This window comes from Entelurus aequoreus, linkage group LG09, assembly GCF_033978785.1.
Source record: "Entelurus aequoreus isolate RoL-2023_Sb linkage group LG09, RoL_Eaeq_v1.1, whole genome shotgun sequence".
Classification (NCBI taxonomy): Eukaryota; Metazoa; Chordata; class Actinopteri; order Syngnathiformes; family Syngnathidae; genus Entelurus; species Entelurus aequoreus.
Genome location: NC_084739.1, coordinates 63,930,172 through 63,949,437, shown reverse-complemented (window position 1 = coordinate 63,949,437; position 19,266 = coordinate 63,930,172). Strand labels below are relative to the sequence as shown.

The 19,266-nt window shown below is 43.0% G+C and overlaps 1 protein-coding gene across 1 annotated transcript; it reads right to left on the bottom strand.

Annotated features, from left to right (window-relative positions):
- Positions 1 to 6,261: 6,261 nt before the first annotated feature.
- Positions 6,262 to 11,051, bottom strand: LOC133656924 (uncharacterized). The gene is made up of 6 exons (XM_062057786.1): positions 10,965 to 11,051; positions 10,808 to 10,893; positions 7,121 to 7,235; positions 6,853 to 6,965; positions 6,678 to 6,792; positions 6,262 to 6,462 (listed from the first exon to the last, which is right to left on the bottom strand). The coding sequence occupies exons 1-6, from the start codon at positions 11,008 to 11,010 to the stop codon at positions 6,287 to 6,289; spliced, it is 651 nt and encodes a 216-aa protein (XP_061913770.1). The 5' UTR covers positions 11,011 to 11,051; the 3' UTR covers positions 6,262 to 6,286.
- Between the last annotated feature and the right edge of the window lie 8,215 nt (positions 11,052 to 19,266).

The following is a 19,266-nucleotide window of genomic DNA, read 5'->3' as shown; positions in this document are numbered from 1 at the left end:
TGTCCCCCGTAACGTATGTCTACTCTTAGTGGGATTGTGCCGAAAATGTAATTTCAGTTCTTATGTGTCTTGTACATGTTAAGAATGGACAATAATAAAGCTGCTGTCTGTCTGTCTAGAGGACGCTGAAGGCAGTGCCATCACGGCACGCCCTTAATATTGTTGTGCGAGTGAAAATCGGGAGAATGGTTGCCCCGGGAGATTTTCGGGAGGGGCACTGAAATTCGGGAGTCTCCCGGAAAAATCGGGAGGGTTGGCAACTATGTCTGGATGACTCCCGTGGTTGAGACTAGTACGAGGTCCGTGGGTGAGTTTGACTTTTACCGTTGCAAAGAACAGTATCAGTCGCGGCAAAATATAGTCCACAACAATAGCAACCTTCATCTGGAAAAGTATCAGTTAGGGCACAAGATAGTCCAGGACAATACCATCCTTCATCTGGAACAGTGTCAGTCGGGGCAAAATATAGTCCACAACAATAGCAACCTTCATCTGGAAAAGTATCAAACAGGGCACAAGATAGTCCATAACAATAACAACCTTCATCTGGAACAGTATCAGTCAGGGCAAAATATAGTCCAGAACAATAGCAACCTTCATCTGGAACAGTGTCAGTTGGGGCACAAGATAGTCCAGCACAATAGCATCCTTCACCTGGAACAGTATCAGTCAGGTCACAAGCTAGTCCAGGAAAATAGCAACATTCATCTAGAACAGTATCAGTCGGAGCACAAGATAGTCCAGGACAAGAGCAACCTTCAGCTGTAACGGTATAAGTCGGGGCACAAGATAGTCCACAACAATAGCAACCTTCATCTGGAAAAGTATCAAACAGGGCACAAGATAGTCCATAACAATAACAACCTTCATCTGGAACAGTATCAGTCAGGGCAAAATATAGTCCAGAACAATAGCAACCTTCATCTGGAACAGTGTCAGTTGGGGCACAAGATAGTCCAGCACAATAGCATCCTTCACCTGGAACAGTATCAGTCAGGTCACAAGCTAGTCCAGGAAAATAGCAACATTCATCTAGAACAGTATCAGTCGGAGCACAAGATAGTCCAGGACAAGAGCAACCTTCAGCTGTAACGGTATAAGTCGGGGCACAAGATAGTCCACAACAATAGCAACCTTCATCTGGAACATTATCAGTTGGGGAACAAAATAGTCCACAACAATAGCAACCTTCATCTGCAACAATATCAGTCGTGGCACAAGATAGTCCATAACAATAGCAACCTTCATATGGACCAGTATCAGTCGGGGCACAAGATAGTCCAGGACAAGAGCAACCTTCAGCTGTAACAGTATAAGTCGGGGCACAAGATAGTCCACAACAATAGCAACCTTCATCTGGAACATTATCAGTTGGGGAACAAGATAGTCCACAACAATAGCAACCTTCATCTGCAACAATATCAGTCGTGGCACAAGATAGTCCATAACAATAGCAACCTTCATATGGACCAGTATCAGTCGGGGCACAAGATAGTCCAGCACAATAGCAACCTTCATCTGGAACAATATCAGTCAGGTTACAAGATAGTCCAGGACAATAGCAACCTTCATCTGGAACAGTATCAGTCAGGTTACAAGATAGTCTAGGACAATAGCAACCTTCATCTGGAACTGTATCAGTCGTGGCACAAGATAGTCCATAACAATAGCAACCTTCATATGGACCAGTATTAGTCGGGGAACAAGATATTCCAGCACAATAGCAACCTTCATCTGGAACAGTATCAGTCAGGTTACAAGATAGTCCAGGACAATAGCAACCTTCATTTGGAACAGTATCAGTCAGGTCACAAGATTGTCCAGAACAATAGCAACCTTCATTTTGGAACAGTATCAGTCAGGTCACAAAATAGTCCAGGACAAGAGCAACCTTCAGCTGGAACAGTATCAGTCGGGGCACAAGATATATATATATATATATATATATATGTATATTTTTATATATATACACAGTATATATATACACACAGTATATATATATATATATATATATATATATATATATATATATATATATATATATATATATATATATATATATATATATATATATATATATATATACTGTGTGTATATATATATACTGTATGTATACATGTATATATGTATGTATGTATATATATATATATATATATATATATATATATATATATATATATATATATATATATATATATATATATATATGGTATATATATATATATATATATATATATATATATATATATATATATATATATATATATATATACTGTGTGTATATATATATATACTGTATGTATACATGTATATATGTATGTATGTATATATATATTATATATATATATATATATATATGTATATATATACATATATATATATATATATATATATATATATATATATATATATATATATATATGTCCAGGAACACTTCTGACACGCAGTTCTTATTTAGTATTTGACTTTGACAGGATCTTGATAAAACTGCAAGAAAAGACTTCTTATAATCCATAAACTTTGATAATAAACAAAACATGCGTGATCTACCCTAGTACCTGTGAGCAAGCACAGCCAAGACACCGTTCTCTTTAGCGCCGTCATCTTGTTTGTTCTCCGACACGACCAAACACGACCTTTTGACTGAGGCTTTCGGGGACAAAGTTTACAGAGTTGGCCAATCCTGGACTGCCCCCGAGGGATGACATTTTGTAATACAACACCCAAAACCAGTGAAGTTGGCGCGTTATGTGAATGGTAAATAAAAACAGAATACAATGATTTGCAAATCCTTTTCAACTTATATTCAATTAAATAGACTGCAAAGACAAGATATTTAATGTTGGAACTGAGAAATGTAATTGTTTTTTGCAAATAATCATTAACTTAATTTGCAAAAAAGTTGTCACAGGGGCATTTTTACCACTGTGTTACATGGCCTTTCCTTTTAACAACACTCAGTAAAGGTTTGGGAACTGAGGAGACACATTTTTGAAGTTTCAAGTGGAATTCTTTCCCATTCTTGCTTGATTTACAGCTTAAGTTGTTCAACAGTCCGGGGGTCTCCCTTGTGGTATTTTAGGCTTCATAATGCGCCACACATTTTCAATGGGAGACAGGTCTGGACTGCAGGCAGGCCAGTCTAGTACCCGCACTCTTTTACTATGAAGCCACGCTTCAGTACCAGAAGACACGGTCTGCACCAGAAGGCACGATCAGTACCGGAAGGCACCGTCAGTACCAGAAGACACATTCAGTACCAGAAGGCACGGTCTGTACCAGAAGACACAATCAGTACCAGAAGGCACGGTCATTACCAGAAGACACAATCAGTACCAGAAGACACAATCAGTACCAGAAGGCACGATCAGTACCGGAAGGCACCGTCAGTACCAGAAGACACATTCAGTACCAGAAGGCACGGTCTGTACCAGAAGACACAATCAGTACCAGAAGGCACGGTCATTACCAGAAGACACAATCAGTACCAGAAGACACGGTCTGTACCAGAAGGCACGATCAGTACCGGAAGGCACGGTCTGTACCAGAAGACACAATCAGTACCAGAAGACACGGTCAGTACCAGAAGACACAATCAGTACCAGAAGACACGGTCTGTACCAGAAGACACAATCAGTACCAGAAGGCACGGCCAGTACCAGAAGACACAATCAGTACCAGAAGGCACGGTCAGTACCAGACGGCACAATCAGTACCAGAAGGCACGGTCAGTACCAGAAGACACAATCAGTCCCAGAAGGCACGGCCAGTACCGGAAGACACAATCAGTCCCAGAAGGAACGATCACAATCTTTTTATGGTATCATTTTATCATTGATCATATTATCATTGGATCATCTTTTTATGGTATCATTTTATCATTGATCATGTTATCATTGGATCATCTTTTTATGGTATCATTTTATCGTGAATCATGTTATCATTGGATCATGTTTTTGTGGCGTCATTTTCATAGACCATGGTATCCTGATGTTGTTCAGACACCGTGAATACGTCATGGATAATTTGGAGTTTCATGTTTTGTGCTATAAATGTTTGACTTATTTAAGTGTTGTTGAAAAGAGTTTATAGTTAGTGGTTTAAAAGAGTTGCACTTCCTGTGTCATGTTTAATATTTGTGTAACGGCTCATTAATATTCGGTATTTGGTTCAGTTCTATAACATGCTGCCCTCTAGTGGCAGGAGTGATGAATGGCAGTAAGCAGCATTACCGCGTCTAAGCAGAGAAACTTGGCTCCTCTCAGCGAAAATATACTTACAAAACTGTTACACAACACATTATACTTATTCATCTAACTTTTACACTAGATGACAAATAATTACTCATTTTGCCGCCAAGCAAAATGACAAAAGAGCAAGGTTGATTCAGCTCGTGCTTAGTTTGCCATCTAGTGGTCAGTGTGTGACATGACAGGCACTTTTTAGTTAACTGTCAGTCATTACATGTGAATAAGATCTGAACAGGCAGCAAATACACAATCAGATTGCACAACACCTGGACTAGATTGTGCAACACCTGGACTAGATTGTACAACACTTGGACTAAATTGCACAACACCTGGACTATAGACTAGTCAGAGCTGATTGGATTGTACAACACCTGGACTATAGACTAGTCAGAGATGATTGGATTGTACAACACCTGGACTATAGACTAGTCAGAGCTGATTGGATTGCACAACACCTGGACTATAGACTAGTCAGAGCTGATTGGATTGCACAACACCTGGACTATAGACTAGTCAGAGCTGATTGGATTGCACAACACCTGGACTATAGACTAGTCAGAGCTGATTGGATTGCACAACACCTGTACTATAGACTAGTCAGAGCTGATTGGATTGCACAACACCTGGACTATAGACTAGTCAGAGCTGATTGGATTGAACAACACCTGGACTACAGACTAGTGAGAGCTGATTGGATTGCTCAACACCTGGACTATAGACTAGTCAGAGCTGATTGGATTGTACAACACCTGGACTATAGACTAGTCAGAGCTGATTGGATTGTACAACACCTGGACTATAGACTAGTCAGAGCTGATTGAATTGTGCAACACCTGGACTGTAGACTAGTCAGAGCTGATTGGATTGTACAACACCTGGACTGTAGACTAGTCAGAGCTGATTGGATTGTACAACACCTGGACTATAGACTAGTCAGAGCTGATTGGATTGTGCAACACCTGGACTGTAGACTAGTCAGAGCTGATTGGATTGTACAACATCTGGACTATAGACTAGTCAGAGCTGATTGGATTGTACAACACCTGGACTATAGACTAGTCAGAGCTGATCGGATTGTACAACACCTGGACTATAGACTAGTCAGAGCTGATTGAATTGTGCAACACCTGGACTATAGACTAGTCAGAGCTGATTGGATTGCACAACACCTGGACTATAGACTAGTCAGAGCTGATTGGATTGTACAACACCTGGACTGTAGACTAGTCAGAGCTGATTGAATTGTGCAACACCTGGACTGTAGACTAGTCAGAGCTGATTGGATTGTACAACACCTGGACTATAGACTAGTCAGAGATGATTGGATTGTACAACACCTGGACTACAGACTAGTGAGAGCTGATTGGATTGCTCAACACCTGGACTATAGACTAGTCAGAGCTGATTGGATTGTACAACACCTGGACTGTAGACTAGTAAGAGCTGATTGGATTGCTCAACACCTGGACTATAGACTAGTCAGAGCTGATTGGATTGTACAACACCTGGACTGTAGACTAGTCAGAGCTGATTGAATTGTGCAACACCTGGACTGTAGACTAGTCAGAGATGATTGGATTGTACAACACCTGGACTATAGACTAGTCAGAGCTGATTGGATTGTACAACACCTAGACTACAGACTAGTGAGAGCTGATTGGATTGCTCAACACCTGGACTATAGACTAGTCAGAGCTGATTGGATTGTACAACACCTGGACTATAGACTAGTCAGAGCTGATTGGATTGTACAACACCTGGACTGTAGACTAGTCAGAGCTGATTGGATTGTACAACACCTGGACTGTAGACTAGTCAGAGCTGATTAGATTGTACAACACCTGGACTATAGACTAGTCAGAGCTGATTGGATTGTACAACACCTGGACTGTAGACTAGTCAGAGCTGATTGAATTGTATAACACCTGGACTATAGACTAGTCAGAGCTGATTGGAGGAGACACACAGACCAGGGCGACACAGGTGTGCACAGAAGACCGCGACAAAGATGAACGGTGCAGTGTGTTTATTGTTCTTCAGCCGCACACCAGACACACGGACTGTGCGTCTCCCTCCAAGTCCAAATTTCTCAGCTCCTCGGTGAAGTCCTGAATGATGTCACTCCGACTATGGTTGCTGGTCTTGGTGGTCAGGCAGTCCTGGTCTTTGGGAAAATATGCCGTATTTGCTCCTGCGACTTGGATGGAGGCTTCTAGAGAGGGACGGTTCAAAAAGAGGGACTAATATAGATGATTGACAACACGTGTCTTTCTGTGTGCACACTAGGGTTGTACGGTATACCGGTACTAGTATAGTACCGCCATACTAATGAATCATAGAGGGTTAGGGTTAGGGTTAGGGTCAGGGCTCTGGATGACTCCCGTGGTTGAGACTAGTATGAGGTCCGTGGGTGAGTTTGACTTTTACCGTTGCAAAGTGCCAGCGTGTTTCCACCGACGTACTGAGTTTTCCATTTGTAGCCCGTCTCCTCGCTGCATTCCTCAAACGGGCGACTCGTCCTCAGGAAGGCAAAATCGTAACCCTGCAAGACATTCGGCGAAGTGACTTCCTGCCGGCCACACGGCAGCGTCGTGTGACTCACGTGGTTGCACAAGGGTTTGCAGTAACGCCTGTTGGACAGCGTCACACACGCCAAGCCTCCGTTCTTGGGAACCTCCGGCTCAGGGCATTGCACAGGCTCCGCCCCTATGCATTCTGTATGCAAACACAGTTGTCACGAATGTGTTATGGATCTACCGCAAACAGAGTTGGACGTTTCAGTAAAGTCTGACGGACTGTAACGGACTACGACTACTGTACCACCGCAGATCCACAATCAAAGATCACTTGATCATGTGACAACTTCCTACCACTCAGCTGATGCGTTTGCATGACGGCCATCACATTCCTCAGGTGGACAAGCAGCTCTGCCTTCTGCTGACTGGACCACGTCGGTGACTGGCTCACATTGCACTCGAGCGCCACCTGTTGGTCCATGCGAGGAACACACCTTGTTTTGGCATTTAAAGCAACTTCAGGCACACGAACGTTGTTGATGGATCAGGTTATCACAAATCATGTATCATAGATCACATTCTCATGGTATCATGGATCAGTCAGTACGTTTCCATGCACTAAATTAGTCCGATTTCTGAAAGTTTGGCTCTAAATAAGCCTCCTACAGCCCAGGGAAACACCTTGATTCAAACCTTGTTTGGTTTTTGAAAAGTTTGACGAACACACCTGGAATATGCGATTGTCCAGAACAATACCAACCTTCACCTGGAACAGTATCAGTCAGGGCACAAGATAGTCCACAACAATAACAACCTTCATCTGGAACAGTATCAGTCGGAGCAAAATATAGTCCAGAACAATAGCAACCTACATCTGGAACAGTGTCAGTCGGGGCACAAGATAGTCCAGAAAAATAGCATCTTTCACCTGGAACAGTATCAGTCAGGTCACAAGATGGTCCAGGACAATAGCAACCTTCATCTGGAACAGTATCAGTCAGGTTACAAGATAGTCCAGGACAATAGCAACCTTCAGCTGGAACAGTATCAGTCAGGTCACAAGCTAGTCCAGGACAATAGCAACCTTCATCTACAACAGTATCAGTCGGGGCACAAGATAGTCCAGAACAATAGCAATCTTCATCTGGAACAGTATCAGTCAGGTCACAAGATAGTCCAGGAAAATAGCAACCTTCAGCTGGAACAGTATCAGTCGGGGCACAAGATAGTCCACAACAATAACAACCTTCATCTGGAACAGTATCAGTCGGGGCAAAATATAGTCCACAACAATAGCAACCATCTGGAAAAGTATCAGCCGGGAAACAAGATTGTCCAGTACAATAGCAACCTTCAGCTGGAACAGTATCACTCAGGTCACAAGCTAGTCCAGAACAATAGCATCCTTCATCTGGAACAGTATCACTCAGGTCACAAGATAGTCCAGGACAATAGCAACCTTCATCTGGAACAGTGTCAGTCGGGGCACAAGATAGTCCAGAAAAATAGCATCCTTCACCTGGAACAGTATCACTCAGGTCACAAGATAGTCCAGGACAATAGCAACCTTCATCTGGAACAGTATCAGTCGGGGCACAAGATGGTCCAGAACAATAGCAAACTTTCATCTAGAACAGTATCAGTCGGGGCACAAGATAGTCCAGGACAAGAGCAACCTTCATCTGGAACAGTATCAGTCGGGGCACAAGATAGTCCAGGACAAGAGCAACCTTCATCTGGAACAGTATCAGTCGGGGCACAAGATTGTCCAGTACAATAGCAACCATCATCCAGAACAGTATCAGTCGGGGCACAAGATAGTCCACAACAATAACAACCTTCATCTGGAACAGTATCAGTCGGGGCAAAATATAGTCCACAACAATAGCAACCATCTGGAAAAGTATCAGCCGGGAAACAAGATTGTCCAGTACAATAGCAACCTTCATCTGGAACAGTATCAGTCGGGGCACAAGATAGTCCACAACAATAACAACCTTCATCTGGAACAGTATCAGTCGGGGCAAAATATAGTCCACAACAATAGCAACCATCTGGAAAAGTATCAGCCGGGAAACAAGATTGTCCAGTACAATAGCAACCTTCAGCTGGAACAGTATCACTCAGGTCACAAGGTAGTCCAGAACAATAGCATCCTTCATCTGGAACAGTATCACTCAGGTCACAAGATAGTCCAGGACAATAGCAACCTTCATCTGGAACAGTGTCAGTCGGGGCACAAGATAGTCCAGAAAAATAGCATCCTTCACCTGGAACAGTATCACTCAGGTCACAAGATAGTCCAGGACAATAGCAACCTTCATCTGGAACAGTATCAGTCGGGGCACAAGATGGTCCAGAACAATAGCAAACTTTCATCTAGAACAGTATCAGTCGGGGCACAAGATAGTCCAGGACAAGAGCAACCTTCATCTGGAACAGTATCAGTCGGGGCACAAGATAGTCCAGGACAAGAGCAACCTTCATCTTGAACAGTATCAGTCGGGGCACAAGATTGTCCAGTACAATAGCAACCTTCATCTAGAACAGTATCAGTCGGGGCACAAGATAGTCCACAACATTAGCAGCCTTCATATGGACCATTATCAGTCGGGGCACAAGATAGTCCAGAACAATAGCAACAGTATCAGTGAGTATCAGTGTACGGGAGGCAGCAATAGTCGCATTAGAGAGTGTGCATGGACACTTGGACTTCACACTTAGGTGTGAAAATATAAATACCTAAACTGTTATAGAAATCAGACTACTTAAGTGCATAGAAACAGTAATTGTATCATGTTTGTGAATCATGTATCATAGAGCACATTATCATGGTATCATAGATCATTGTATCATGGATCACATTATCATGGTGTCATAGATCACATTTTCATGGATCATTGTATCATAGATCAGATTATCATGGTATCCAATCACAGTATCATAAATCATGGTATCATCAGAATCAGATTTATTGGCCAAGTATGTTTAAGACACAAGGACTTCAACTTGGTAGAGCAGACTGTTCTCTCTTTGTTCAATGTAATGATATCATAGATCACGGTATCATGGTATCATAGATCACATTATCAAGGATTATAATAACTGGGATTTATATAGCGCTTTTCTAAGTACCCAAAGTCGCTTTACATGTTAAAATGTATTATTATAGTATCGTAGAGCACATTATCGTGGTATCAAGGATCATTGTATTATAGAACACATGATCATGAATCATGTATCATAGAGCACATAATCATGGTATCATAGATCATTGTATCAGGAATCACATTATTATGGTGTCATAGATCACATTTTCATGGATCATTGTATCATCGATCAGATTATCATGGTATCATCAGAATCAGATTTATCGGCCAAGTATGTTTAACTTTTGTAGAGCAGACTGTTCTCTCTTTGTTCAATGTAATGATATTATAGATCCCGGTGTCACGGTATCATAGATCATGGTATCACAGACCTTGTTATACTATCATGGATCATTATTTGTGGATCATGTTATCATGGCTATCATAGATCATGGTATAGATCGTGGTATCATGGATCATGGCCTCAGGAATCACTAATTGTGGAGCATGTTACAGTACGGTATCATAGACCCAAATTATCATGGTATCACAGACCACGTTATCAGAGAATCAGATCATGCTATTATGGTATCAAAGATCATAACTCATGATTATGAATGTAAAATGATACAAGCATATTAATATTTATATATATATATATATATATATATATATATATATATATATATATATATATATATATATATATATATATATATATGTATGTATGTTAATATATATATATATATATACATATGTATGTATGTTAATATATATATATATATATATATATATATATGTATGTATGTTAATATATATATATATATATATATATATATATATATATATATATATATATATATATATATATATATATATATATATATATATATATATATATATATATATATATATATATATATATATATATATATATATAAAAATGTTGTACCTGAAGAACAGCTGATACGTGGTCCAGGAACACTTCTGACACGCAGTTCTTATTTAGTATTTGACTTTGACAGGATCTTGATAAAACTGCAAGAAAAGACTTCTTATAATCCATAAACTTTGATCATAAACAAAACATGCGTGATCTACCCTAGTACCTGTGAGCAAGCACAGCCAAGACACCGTTCTCTTTAGCGCCGTCATCTTCTTTGTTCTCCGACACGACCAAACACGACCTTTTGACTGAGGCTTTCGGGGACAAAGTTTACAGAGTTGGCCAATCCTGGACTGCCCCCGAGGGATGACATTTTGTAATACAACACCCAAAACCAGTGAAGTTGTCACGTTGTGTGAATGGTAAATAAAAACAGCTTTTTCAACTTATATTGAATTGGATAGACTGCAAAGACAAGATATTTAATGTTGGAACTGAGAAATGTAATTGTTTTTTGCAAATAATCATTAATTTAGAATTTAATGGCAGCAACACATTGCAAAAAAGTTGTCAGAGGGGCATTTTTACCACTGTGTTACATGGCCTTTCCTTTTAACAACACTCAGTAAACGTTTGGGAACTGAGGAGACACATTTTTGTAGTGGAATTCTTTCCCATTCTTGCTTGATGTACAGCTTAAGTTGTTCAACAGTATAATCTCTGTTTTGGTATTTTAGGCTTCATAATGTGCCACACATTTTCAATGGGAGACAGGTCTGGACTACAGGCAGGCCAGTCTAGAACCCGCACTCTTTTACTATGAAGCCACACTTCAGTACCAGAAGACACGGTCAGTACCAGAAGGCACGATCAGTACATGAAGGCACGGTCAGTACTAGAAGGTACGGTCAGTACCAGACGACACAATCAGTACCAGAAGACACAATCAGTACGAGAAGGCACGGTCAGTACCAGAAGGCACCGTCAGTACCAGAAGACACGGTCTGTATCAGAAGGCACGATCAGTACCGGAAGGCATGATCCGTATCAGAAGGCACGATCAGTACCAGAAGGCACGGTCAGTACCAGAAGACACAATCAGTACCAGAAAGCACGGTCGGTACTAGAAGCCATGGTCACTACCAGAAGACACAATCAGTACCGAAGACACGGTCCGTACCAGAAGGCACGATCAGTACCGGAAGGTACGGTCAGTACCAGAAGACACGGTCAGTACCAGAAGGCACCGTCAGTACCAGAAGACACAATCAGTACCAGAAGGCACGGTCAGTACCAGAAGACACTATCACTACCAGAAGACACGGTCTGTACCAGAAGACACGGTCAGTACCAGAAGGCACCGTCAGTACCAGAAGACACGGTCTGTATCAGAAGGCACGATCGGTACCGGAAGGCATGATCCGTATCAGAAGGCACGATTTGTACCAGAAGGCACGGTCAGTACTAGAAGCCATGGTCACTACCAGAAGACACAATCAGTACCGGAAGACACGGCCCGTACCAGAAGGCACGATCAGTACCAGATGGCCCGATCAGTACCGGAAGGCACGGTCAGTACCAGAAGGCACGGTCAGTACCAGAAGGCACCGTCAGTACCAGAAGACACAATCAGTACTAGAAGGCACGGTCAGTACCAGAAGACACAATCACTACCAGAAGACACGGTCTGTACCAGAAGGCACAATCAGTACCAGAAGACACGGTCAGTACCAGAAGGCACCGTCAGTACCAGAAGACACAATCAGAACCAGAAGACACGGTCAGTACCAGAAGACACATTCAGTACCAGAAAGCATGGTCAGTACTAGAAGCCACAGTCACTACAAGAAGGCACAATCAGTACCGGAAGGCGCATTCAGTACCAGAAGATATAATCAGTACCAGAAGGCATGGTCAGTACCAGAAGACACAATCAGTACCAGAAAGCACGGTCAGTATTAGAAGCCGCGGTCAGTACCAGAAGACACAATTAGTACCAGAAGGCACGATCGGTACCGGAAGGCACGGTCAGTACCAGAAGGCACAGTCAGTACCAGAAGACACAATCAGTACCAGAAGACACGGTCTGTACCAAAAGGCACGATCAGTACCAGAAGGCACGATCAGTACCGGAAGGCACAGTCAGTACCAGAAGACACCGTCAGTACCAGAAGACACAATCAGTACCACAGGAATCGGTTTGTAACAGAAGACACAATCAGTACCAGAAGACACGGTCAGTACCAGAAGACACAATCAGTACCAGAAGACCCAATCAGTACCAGAAGACACAATCAGTACCAGAAGACACGGTCAGTACCAGAAGACACAATCAGTACCAGAAGACACGGTCAGTACCAGAAGACACGATCGGTCAATATTTCTTTCTAAAGCATACAAATCTGTACATAAACCCAAACGATCTGCTCGGCAGCCTTACCCAATTAGAGATGGATTCATGACTTGTTTAAGGGTGCCGGATCTTGAGGAGCCGTTCCTTCCATAGAGCCGTTAAGAAGACCGGCTGGTTCTAGTCATTTTTGATCAGTTTTTCCTAACAAGGAAACAATCAGTTGTAATAATCACTTCATGTACACAAATAGGCTCTTTGTTTACATTTTATCATCACATGTTTTTGAGTAATCACAACCTTAGCTCGCGTGACATGTTTATTCACCATCGCTCACGGGGGGACTGTCCTGGTGACTTGTTGGACTTGGCTTCCCGCTCGTCCTTGGCCATCAATTATCAGGCGCGGAATAGAAAGGCTCGGCGTGGATGAGCATCAAAGGCAGCCGTCACGCCTCATTAGCGTCGCGGCAGACGCTACGCTAGCTGCAGACTGGTGTTGTGAAGGAGCCTCGCCAGCCTCCAGGCGAAGTTTGCTAATAACTTTCATTAGCTCATGTTAATTACCTCTGCGCATTTGGCAGGCGGCTCGTTCGTCTCGTAAACGCATTTTACAGACCCACTTAGCTTTTGTCAGATTCACGGGAAAATGGTATCTGACGGAACGCTGAATGATCATCAACCAGCTTTTCGCGGCAAACAAATCGCAGACATTTGACTCTGCGGCAGCCGGCTGTCAAAAAGACACCGTTGACTCCCTCGGGGTGTTTGCAGCTGGAACAAGGTCTCGTCTAGCTCAAGCCAGGAGCCGCTTTTGTTTTTTTTTTACAGGTTGTCCCACTTTCGACTTCCATTGAGAAATTCTTCAATCAAGTTAAATATGTTGTGGAGCAAAAATAACTTCATATTGTTCAAATCTTGATCCGTCTCTTTGCCATACCTGCCAACAACTACAGGTTTCCCGTAATGAGTACGGTTTTTGATAATCCAGTGGTAAAAACTACGGTTTTCCATTAAAAATGATTAACTTAAAAATCGAAGCTACGTAACGAAGCAACTCCATGGGCAGGGGACAAAATATACGGGAAACATCAATGACGATTGGTTGGTTTACGTATAAGAACATCCATGATTGGTTGGTGGGTTTACTATGATGAGTCATGATTGGTTAAGATTAGGGCAAAACATTACGGACAGTGGCTGTGAAGTGAACACTAGTAAGGTTCTAAATACTGCATAGGGTAGGCTAACCCATGTGGTTCCTGTGGATGTCAACACAAGTTGTAACTACTGTAGTGACTAAATAACAGTGACTGAAAAAGACAAAGTAACGTGTAAATAATGTAAATAACTAGATGGACCATCTGTGGATGTGAAGTGAACACTAGTAAGGTTTAAATACTGTATAGAGTAGGCTAACCCATGTGGTTCCTGTGGATGTCAACACAAGTTGTAATTACTGTAGTGACTAAATAACATAGTGACTGAAACAGACAAAGTAATGTGTAAATAATGTCTATGACCAGATGAACCATCTGTGGCTGTGAAGTGAACACTAGTAAGGTTGTAAATACTGTAAAGAGTAGGCTAACCCGTGTTGTTCCTGTGGATGCGAACACAAATGGCAATTACTGTAGTGACTAAATAACATAGTGACTGAAACAGACAAAGTAAAGTGTAAATATTGTCAATAACCAGATGAACCATCTGTGGATGTGAAGTGAACACTAGTAAGGTTGTAAATACTGTACAGAGTAGGCTAACCCATGTGGTTCCTGTGGATGTGAACACAAGTTGTAATTACTGTAGTTACTGAACAACATAGTGACTGCAACAGACAAAGTAATGTGTAAATCATGTCAATAACCAGATGAACCATCTGTGGATGTGAAGTGAACACTAGTATAGTTCTAAATACTGTATAGAGTAGGCTAACCCATGTGGTTCCTGTGGATGTGAACACAAGTTGTAATTACTGTAGTGATTAAATAACAAAGTGACTGAAACAAACGAAGTACCGTGTAAATGTCAATAACCAGATGAATCATCTCTGGCTGTGAAGTGAACACTAGTAAGGTTGTAAATACTGTATAGAGTAGGCTAACCCATGTTGTTCCTGTGGATGTCAACACAAGTTGTAATTACTGTAGTGACTAAATAACATAGTGACTGAAACAGAAAAAGTAATGTGTAAAAAATGTCAATAACTAAATGAACCATCTGTGGATGTGAAGTGAACACTAGTATAGTTGTAAATACTGTATAGAGTAGGCCAACCCATGTTGTTCCTGTGGATGTGAACACAAGTGGTAATTACTGTAGTGACTAAATAACATAGTGACTGAAACAGACAAAGTAATGTGTAAATAATGTCAATAACCAGATGAATCATCTCTGGATGTGAATTGAACACTAGTAAGGTTGGAAATACTGTAGAGAGTAGGCTAACCCATGTTGTTCCTGTGGCTGTGAACACAAGTTGTAATTACTGTAGTGACTAAATAACATAGTGACTGAAACAGAAATAGTGATTCAGTTGGATGAATGGGATATGTATTTATGTCAACTCCGTTGATCATTTTTCAACACTAAAACATCTTTAAATGGTGCTTTTTTTTTGCTAATTTTTGCATGTTTAACCTTAGAAGAATGTAACATAAAACATCCGTATGTATGTACGCATGTCTATATTAAACGTGTGATCAAAACTCATTATTCATAGATTGCAATTATCGCGATCATTTGGCCCACTTTAAACAAGTTATTGGTATCGGTCTGGAAAAAACAGGAAGTTATCGGTATCTGCGTATAAAAAAAACATGCATGTTTTTGTGTGTTCGATGGATAGTTTGTGTTTGAAGTGTGTGCTTTGCCGCAGAAAAGCAGGACCAGTGGATGAGTTGAGGCGAAGAACGCGCTCATTCATGTCATAGATTGCACCCCGAGCGCTAATGCATTCGGCTTGTGCTCGCCACAACACAAACATGGTTGTGCGCCGGTTGTGTTTCTCCCTCCGCCCTGCAAAAACGGCACACATAAAACCCTTTCTTCTGCGGAGGCGTGAACGCGACGGTGATGTTGACCGGGTTGTGATCCAATAGAGCACACGAACGCGGCTAATGTGCACTAAAAGGTTTTTGTAGCGTGAAACGTTTGCCCCGCATCGACGTTGAGCAAAGGCAACAACGGCGCGTAAATTATGCGCTGGCATGGACGGTGTGCGCCTCCCGCGTTGTTGCACTCTCTGCCTTTTTCTGCATTGTCGGCCTGAGACGCAGCGCTTTATTCCCAACATTAATGCGACGGTAAAGATGGCGATTTGAATGAAGCGACGTCGTAAAAGGCCTACGTTTGAGGTCGTGATCCCGTCAAGCATTCCATGCTCAGCTTTTAAAAAAAAAATACATGCAGTGTGTTTGCGTCTCGCCAGATTTTGTATTTTGCAGGAATACAGCATTTGTATTTGTGGAGGGGGGGCGTGGTCTGCGGGACTGCCGCGGAGCGGGCTGTGTAAGGACCGGCCTGGAAGTCAGCGGCAGGTGAGTAGATTGCCCAGCTGGGGCTTGTTATCTAATCACCTGTGGCCCTTATTAGCAGCAGCCTGAACGAGACACGTTGTTGGGAGTTGGAGAGAGAGACACACACGCACAGAGCGAGAAGGCAGAGACACGCCGGACTGAAAAGTCCTCAAAATATATACTGCTGAAAAGCAAACGAGACTTGTGCATGTCAATAAAAGACTGGCTTAAACCTGTACACCGGGCTCACGAAAGATCTATCGGACTCAGGAGATCCCTCATATTTGTATAGGGGGGCGTGGTCTGCGGGGCTGCCGCGGAGCGGGCTGTGTAAGGACCGGCCTTGAAGTCAGCGGCAGGTGAGTAGATTGCCCAGCTGGGGCTTGTTATCTAATCACCTGTCGCCCTTATTAGCAGCAGCCTGAACGAGACACGTTGTTGGGAGTTGGAGAGAGAGACACACACGCACAGAGCGAGAAGGTAGAGACACGCCGGACTGAAAAGTCCTCAAAATATATACTGCTGAAAAGCAAACGAGACTTGTGCATGTCAATAAAAGACTGGCTTAAACCTGTACACCGGGCTCACGAAAGATCTATCGGACTCAGGAGATCCCTCATATTTGTATAGGGGGGCGTGGTCTGCGGGACTGCCGCGGAGCGGGCTGTGTAAGGACCGGCCTGGAAGTCAGCGGCAGGTGAGTAGATTGCCCAGCTGGGGCTTGTTATCTAATCACCTGCCGCCCTTATTAGCAGCAGCCGGAAGGAGACACGTTGTTGGGAGTTGGAGAGAGAGACACACACGCACAGAGCGAGAAGGCAGAGACACGCCGGACTGAAAAGTCCTCAAAATATATACTGCTGAAAAGCAAACGAGACTTGTGCATGTCAATAAAAGACTAGCTTAAACCTGTACACCGGGCTCACGAAAGATCTATCGGACTCAGGAGATCCCTCATAGCAGAGAGACTTTCACAGTATTCCTGCTGTAGGAGCACTTGCAGTCAAAGGAGGAGCTACACTTCCATGTTTAGATAACAGTTTCACACGTTGATAACACAACATGTGGATTGTTAGTGTTGCATGCGGTGGAGAAGAAGACGGCACTGAGGCAAGGACGTCCTTTAGCCTGAGGCGTATTTATTAATGTAATACAATTATGTGTGTGATAAATCCAAACGTGTAGGGTTTGACTATGTGGTGTGTCTAGCTGGAGTGTTTCACCGCACAACGTTGAAGGTGCGTGTTGTGAGAGGTGCAGAAGTCCGGAAGTGGCAAGAAAGTCTCGGAGGTCCGTGGTCAGGGGCAGGAGCGAGGCGTCTGAGTCCGTGTCCAGGCGAGAGGTCGAGATCTAGGGAGGCAGCAAGAAGACCAGAGGGAATCCGGGGAGACGAGACACACGGCTCGAATCCAGGGAATGAGGAGGAACTGCAGGGTGACGACACAGGACAGGATACAATGACCACAAAGGAGGGGAAACACAGAGAGCAAGAAAGTACATAGGCAAGGAGAGCTATAGACGTGTAGGGCTTACTGTACGGAGGGTAGCTACGTTCTGGCACTGGAACGCAGGAAACGCTGGCTTATGAAGGACGTGGAGCTCTCATCAGCAGCAGGTGTGTTGATTGCCGATTGCAGGAGAGGAACGCCCGTGGGCGTGTCCAGAGGCACGCTCAGAGGAGCGCACAGCAGGCTGTGTGACGGCAGGAGCTCGAGCCGTACCAGTTAGGACCATGCTTTGACTGTCAAAGATGTTTGCTAATGTAATCTGTGATATTTCTACCTAAATAAATATGTAGAGGCTCCTCCCACACCCACCAAGGACTGTTTTCACTGCTGGACTCTAGAAAGAGGTTCCGTAGCAGAACCTCCAGGTTCTGTAACAGCGTCTTCCTTCAGGCCATAAGACTCTTGAACGCATCATAATAATACCCTCAATTCCCCCCCAAAATGGATGAACTCGCTGGAATATAAAGACAATATAACATACATCCATAAACGTGGATGCATATGCAAAAGTGCAATATATTTATCTGTACAGTAATCTATTTATTTATATCTGCACCGTATTGCTCTTCTATCCTGCACTACAACCAGCTAATGCAAGGAAATGTCGTTCTTATCTGTACTGTAAAGTTCAAATTTGAATGGCAATAAAAGGAAGTCTAAGTCTAAGTCTAAGTCTAAAAGGAAGTCTAACATGGAGTCGCGATGAGTAGAGTTTATTATGTAAAACACATAATCCTTTGAACACGGACTGTCACGGCTCGGGCGCGCATCAGTGCGCAGCTCCGAGAGTGTGCAAAGAGCGCGTCAGACCGGCGTCAGCGAGCAGCTGCACTCAATCGCTGGCAATCAACGCACCTGGAGCTAATGAGAGGTCCTGCCTTCAAGAACCTGCTCAACCTGCTATCCGTCGCCAGAACGTAGCCTCCTGTTGATGTCCCGTAAGCGATCGTTAGCTCTTTGCTCTCCGTGCTTTCTTCCCCCGTGCTTGATTCGTCCCCTGTCTTCTCCCATGTGCCCGCAGTGTTTTCCTCCCGTTGCCTTGGATTCGAGCTGTGCGTCTCGCTTCCTTGGACCCCACCCCTGGATCTCGACTGCCTCCCTTGATCCTCGACCCCCGCTCTGGACACGGACCTCTTGACGCCTCTCTCTG